The following is a 6,530-nucleotide window of genomic DNA, read 5'->3' on the forward strand; positions in this document are numbered from 1 at the left end:
CCAACCTTCTGGTGAGCAGTCAAGTGCCTTAGGCACTATGCTACCAGATAGAACTGTGCTTTTCAGGGTTTTGAAGACTCTGGCCTTTTGGAAGCAGATTACCGGGGCTATCTTCTAAGGCACCTCTGAATGGGTTTGAAATACCAACCTTTCGAGTAATAGTCAAGTACTTAACTGTGCCACCTGGACTCTTATTAGCAATACCATAGGCTTTTTAGTATGGTATTGCTAATATGTGATTCTTTCTAGTGTAAACAGTATTTGGTGATAGTTGTTGGACCTGGGATCTTATATTCCATCTAATTTTGATTTTGTGAAAATTAATTTACTGAGTTACAGTGTCAAAAACAAAATAAAGACCAGGAGAAGATATGAATACTAAGTTCACTTTCAGTTCTTGCATCGTATGACTCTATTTCTCTCATTTCTTTATGGATCTATATATGAATATGTGTTGGAGTAGGACAATAATGGACCAGTGTACCTCACATGTTCAATAAGGAAGGAAGAGACCCTGGTAAAATTTGAATGTTGTTAGTAGCTAAATTCACAGAAAAGGGAATAGGAATCATTTCTTCTTTTTTTATTATTATTTTGATGACTCAGTTATTTTAACTTCCACTAATACCATTACAGCAACATTTGGACAACTCAGCAGAATAATTTCCAAGTCACACAAATATTTGAGGCCTCGTTAAAAACAAAAAGTATTTGGGACCTCTATTTAAAAAGGAAGAAGAAGAAGAACAGTCAAAACACTCTTTGAAAGGGAGGATGGTGAGACTTTGTCTCACATACTTTGGACATGTTATCAGGAGGGAGCAGTCCCTGGACAAGGACATCATACTTGATTAAGTAAAGGGTCAGCAAAAAAGAGGAAGACCCTCAATAAGCCAGATCGACACAGTGGTGACAGCAATGGGCTCAAATATAACAACGTTTGTGAGGATGGCTCAGGACAAGGCAGTGTTTCTTTCTATGGTACATAGGGTCGCTATAAGTCAGAACAATTCAACAGCACCTAACAACAAGATAAAAACAAATATCAAGTGTTACTATAGCTGATAAGAGTAATTATACTGAAAAATGAAAAGGCATGTAGAACAAATAGCACAGGAATTAATGAAGATGTCTGGGTAAGAATTAAATTGATAAGAATTTTCAATTTAATTGAAAAGAAAAAGTCAATCCCAAATATGAGCATTTACCCATTCAGGTAATTTTTAGCCATTAACTCATATAAAGCATTTTGCTAAATTCTGTGGAGGAAGCATTTAGGAATAAGACTCATTTTTCCTTTTTTTAACCATCATAAAATTTAAAGCTGGGATGTTAGATAAGATAGCTACAATAATAATTATAAGACAAAATATATAGAGAATATGAAAAAAGGTTCCACCACACATACAATTGAGCAGCTGAAGAGGTAATTTCTGATTGGGATTATTTGAGGATGTCTCAAAGAAGATATAATATTTGAGCTGAATCTTAAGAATGGGTAGAATTTCAACAGGTAGAGATTAGGGCAAAATGAAGAAGAGGTGAAGGTGAAGAACATCTTCCAGATAGAAATAAACAGCATTAGTCAAGGTATAGATAATGTGTAGTGTTACCTTGAAATACTGAGTTATTCAGGATAAAAGAGAAAAACCAAACCCATTGCCATTGAGTCCATTTCAATTCATACAGTTTCCGAGGCTAAAAATCTTTATGGAAGCAGGCTGCCACATCTTTCTACTGCAGAGCAGCTGGTGGATTTGAATTGAACAAAAATCCTTTTAGCAGGTGAGCACTTTAACCAATGCACCACCAGGGATCTTCAGATAGCTGTAAAGTAGGATATATTACAAAAGTGTTCAGATTCAGGGAAGGTGCAGTGTGGTGGATCACTTTTATATGACCTTTCTTGCCATAGTCTTAGAACTTCCACCAAATGATTGGGGTTATGCAAATAAGGTGCTTGTAGCTCACCAAGGGGATTGGACATCTTGCTAATAATGCAAATAAGGTTCGTGGCACTCTTGTCGGGGTAGGACCACGCAAATAAGGTATATGAAGGCCTAACAAAGGGATTGGTCAGTTTTGCCATCCTGCTAGGCTTCAAATGGGCCATTCCAGAGATGGGAAGAGGGATAACTCACTACCAAAAAGAAAGAAGGGCCAAGAGTAGAGTGTGTCCTTTGGACCTGGGATCCCTGCACTGAGAATCTCCTAGACTCAGAAGACAGAGAAATGTGACACAGGTGATAGTGTGAGAAGGTGAGAAGTGGTGGCAAGCATGGCAGAGAACCAGCAACAGCAGAACCAAGAGACAGGCAGGAGATGGCATGGTAGGCTTTCTGGAGCGAGAGAACTGAGCATCTTCAGGCAAGAAACTTGCTGGCAGAGTGTGGTGCCTCTGAGCACTTGACAGGGCTAAGGCTTGATCAAGGAGTTAGAGAGCTGAGAGCTTTGGGGCTGCAGCTTACTGGTGGAGTAGGGTGGACACTTACACAAGAAGTTAAAGAGCTTTGTAACACTTGGCTTAAGCAGGGCAGAGGCCGTACCAGCCCAAGAGGATGAAGGGGCCGAGGGCCAGGGAGAAGCCTGCCTGTGGACACAGCTGAGAAGCTGTTCTGACCAAAGAACTGTATCCTGGGTCATTTCTGATCCTGAATTGTAACCTGGTAATTCCCTAATAAGCCCTATATTTATTAGCATTGCCCGTGAGTTCTGTATGGTAATTTCAAAGAATTCTTGAACCCAGCTGAGGAGTAAAGAATTCCATGGAAGGGATGGCTGAGGTAGGAATTGATTTAAAAAACAAACAAACAAAAAAAAATGGAGAGAAGTATGTCTGACTTGTGTTTCATAGGAATCAGTCTTGAGCTGTTGATGCTGATAATGATTCTCCATTCTTCCCCTTGTAAAATTAGATGAGCAAGTCCATGTCACCATTTTTGCAGAAGGAAGTGGTTGGCATTCAACTACTAACCTAAAGTTTGATGGTTCAAACTCATCCAACAGTTCCTTAAAAGAAAGCTCTGGTGATCTGCTTCCATAAAGATTACAACCGAGAAAACCCTGTGAGCAGTTCTACTCTGTCATAGACGGGTTAGTCATAAGTCAGAATCGACTGCACAAGTTTGTATTTTTTCTTTTTATTTTTTTAATGTCACAGAAGACAAGAGAAGACTATTAAGGAGTCAATGTATCAAATGATGAATATTTTATTAAGGAGGATGAGGTAAGAGAAAAAGATGTTTCGGTTTACCATTTACGACTAATTTTAGCAGAGTCATGTGGACAGAACAAAAATTGCGCAAGGTTAAGAAGCAAGCAGTCTGAACAACAGGCTTCAGAACAAGCCAGTGTCTTTGAAAATGAGGAACTATGCTGAAGTGAAAGAGACTTAGGAGACATAACATCCTAATACAAGTGCAGTCCTAGGTTGGATATTGTTGTGGACAAAAGAGCTGTAAAGGGTATTTTTGCACAGTGCAGAGGGTGGGGGGTAAGTGCTGGGTATTTGTTAAGGTGCAATCTTACTGTGTAACGTGGAAACTGCTAACTGAAAAAAGATTTTATAAAGCAACATACACAGGATAATCTAAGTTTGCTAAACAAGAAAAATACGTGTACATATATATATATAAACATAGATATATCCATACAGAGGAGCTCTGGTAGCGTAGTGCCTAAGGCATCTGGAGGTTCAAACCCACCAGCCACTCCTCGGAAGGAAGGTTGGGCAATCTACTTCCGTAGTGATACCGCCTTGGAAACCCAAGGAGGGGTCGCTGTGAGTCGGGGCCAACTCAACGGCACATAACAACAACAACAACAATATCCATACAGACACACATGGAAAAAGATCTTGAATGATATAAATTATAGTGTTAAAAGTACTAATCACTGGCTGGTGGATATATGATGTTTTCATCTTCTTATTTTTGTTTGTTTGTTTATATTTTCCAATTTTCTTTACGTATATATTCTGCTTCTATAATAGTCAAATTATTCTTGCCAAGTTGTATTCATAAAAAACAAATGAGAAAGTGAGGAAATTAAATGCAAAGAGGGTGAACTATTCTTGAGAAATAGAACAGTAAAGGAGAAAAGGGGATTGTATCTAAAATACATTGTTGTTCTTGTTAGTTGCCACCAAGTTGATTCTGACTCGTGTGTGTACACTTCACCCACATTTGGTGTTATAGTTCCCATTACCAGAAATGACGAGTGTCAACTATACAGAAAGCAATCTCCCTTCATCCCCACCCTCATCTATCCCTGGTAACCACCAGTAGTTGTTGGTTTCAATATGTATACCTATTCTTATCTTTTTATAATAGTGAGAACATACAGTATTTACTCTTTTGTGATTGACTTATTTTACTCAGCAAAATGTCCTCCAGATTCATTCATGTTACAATATAGTTTGAGAAATCACCATTATTCTTTATGGCTGCATAGTATTTGATTTTCTCTATTATCAGAGGATGTTTTTATGTGGCCCAGTGTGAAGTCAAGGAATACAAACTAAAACAATGTGAGATCCTTGTGGTTTTGTGACTCTACATCATTATGTGGGAAAAGAAAGTTAAAACTCTAAGAATATGGACTTCTTAAAAGATACAAATAGACCAAGTTCTCCCTCAATTGAAAGTTATACTTGCACATGCACCAGAGTTATGTTAGCCAAATAAAGTTGGTATTTGGGATAATTTCCCAAATAACCCAAGTCAAAATGCTTTCATCCAAAATAAAATAAGTAAAAGATATTGATAGGTTTAACATTTTCTTTCATCATTTTGCAGAAGCTTAGAAATGAAGTCTTTCCCTGCTGAGACCGATTCAACTGACCTACTCTCAAAACCCCCAGATGAATCGCAAGTTCTCTGCATGGTCATTCTGGGCCTCACTTTCTTATTGGGATTGCCAGGCAATGGGCTGGTGCTGTGGGTGGCAGGCCTAAAGATGCAGCGAACAGTGAACACAGTTTGGTTTCTCCATCTTACTGTGGCAGACTTTCTCTGCTGCCTCTCCCTGCCCTTCTCCCTGGCTCATTTAGCTCTTCAAGGACACTGGCCCTACGGCTGGCTCCTTTGCAAGCTCATCCCCTCCATCATCATCCTCAACATGTTTGCCAGCGTCTTCCTGCTTACTGCCATCAGCCTAGACCGCTGTCTTGTGGTACTCAAGCCAATCTGGTGCCAGAATCACCGCAATGTGAAGACAACCTGTGCCGTCAGTGGATGCATCTGGGTGATAGCTTTTGTGATGTGTATACCTGTGTTTTTGTACCGGGAAATGTTCACTGTAGACAACCGTAATATGTGTGGCTATAGTTTTAACGTCTACAGCTCATCAGATTATCCAGACTTCACCTATAATCTATTGGAAAATGAATTTCTTGATGGCTACATTGCCCAGCTGCCCGGGGAAACAGATGATAGATTAGATTCTTCCTCTTCCCAAACAAATGACCATCCCTGGACAGCCTCCACAATGAATCCATTGACAACTTCCACTGATCTTCATGCTCAGACATTCCAAAGACCTTCTGAAGATTCACTCCATATGAATTTGTCTAGATTATCCTATCAATATTCCTATTATAATTTATTTAAATCTGCTGATGTGGTCTCCCCTAGAACACCCAGTGGTTTGCCTGGATTTCTCAGTAAAGATGGCAGGATTGACTCACTGGATAACTCTAATGCTCTTCTCTCTACTGATTTAGAACTATTCCCCAATGCTTCTAGCAACTCCTCATACACGCATGAGCTATTACACAATGACTACAGTGGTAATTTAAGCCAATTCACATACAACAATCAAGTGTCAACACCTCTAGTAGCAATAACCATCACAAGGCTAGTAGTGGGTTTCCTGCTGCCCTTTATTATTATGGTGGCCTGTTACACCCTCATTATCTGCCGAATGAGACAGGGACGCTTCAAAGCTCGGGGCAAAACTTTGCGAGTAGCTGTGGTGGTGGTGATTGTCTTTCTTGTCTGCTGGACTCCATACCACATAGTTGGAGTCTTAGGATTGTTTATTGATCCAGCAACTCCCTTTGGGGAAGCTCTGCTGTCTTGGGACCACGTGTCCATTGCTCTAGCGTCTGCCAATAGCTGCTTTAATCCATTCCTCTATGCCTTCCTGGGGAAAGATTTTAGGAAGAAAGCAAGGCAATCCATGCAGGGCATTCTGGAGGCAGCCTTCAGTGAGGAACTCACACACTCTACCAGCTGCCCCCCAAATAAAATCTCTTTAGAAAGAAATACTATCAATACAGCTGTGTGAAGGTGTGAGTAGTCAATCCAAGAAGTTCTTAGTTATTCACCCAATGCCATGTGTTTCTAAAAGGTTGAAAGTGAGCAAGGAAATTCAGAAACCACCAAAGAATCATAAGCAACATTTTAGTCCAGTGGTTCTCAAAGTATGTTGCCCAGACTAGTGATACCAGCTTCACCTGGACACCTGTTAGAAATGCAAACTCTCAAACCCCACCTCAGACTTGCAGAATCAGTATCTCTGGGAGGTGG

At 39.9% G+C, this 6,530-nt stretch overlaps 1 protein-coding gene across 1 annotated transcript; it reads left to right on the forward strand.

Annotated features, from left to right (window-relative positions):
* The first annotated feature begins 4,806 nt into the window (after positions 1 to 4,806).
* On the forward strand, positions 4,807 to 6,288 carry C3AR1 (complement C3a receptor 1). The gene is made up of 2 exons (XM_042780443.1): positions 4,807 to 5,530; positions 5,615 to 6,288. Exons 1-2 carry the CDS (start codon positions 4,807 to 4,809, stop codon positions 6,286 to 6,288), a joined length of 1,398 nt encoding a protein of 465 aa, XP_042636377.1.
* The last annotated feature ends 242 nt before the right edge of the window (positions 6,289 to 6,530 follow it).

Source organism: Orycteropus afer, unplaced genomic scaffold (assembly GCF_000298275.1).
Source record: "Orycteropus afer afer isolate SDZICR_OR568_19922 unplaced genomic scaffold, OryAfe1.0 scaffold00040, whole genome shotgun sequence".
Taxonomy (NCBI): domain Eukaryota; kingdom Metazoa; phylum Chordata; class Mammalia; order Tubulidentata; family Orycteropodidae; genus Orycteropus; species Orycteropus afer.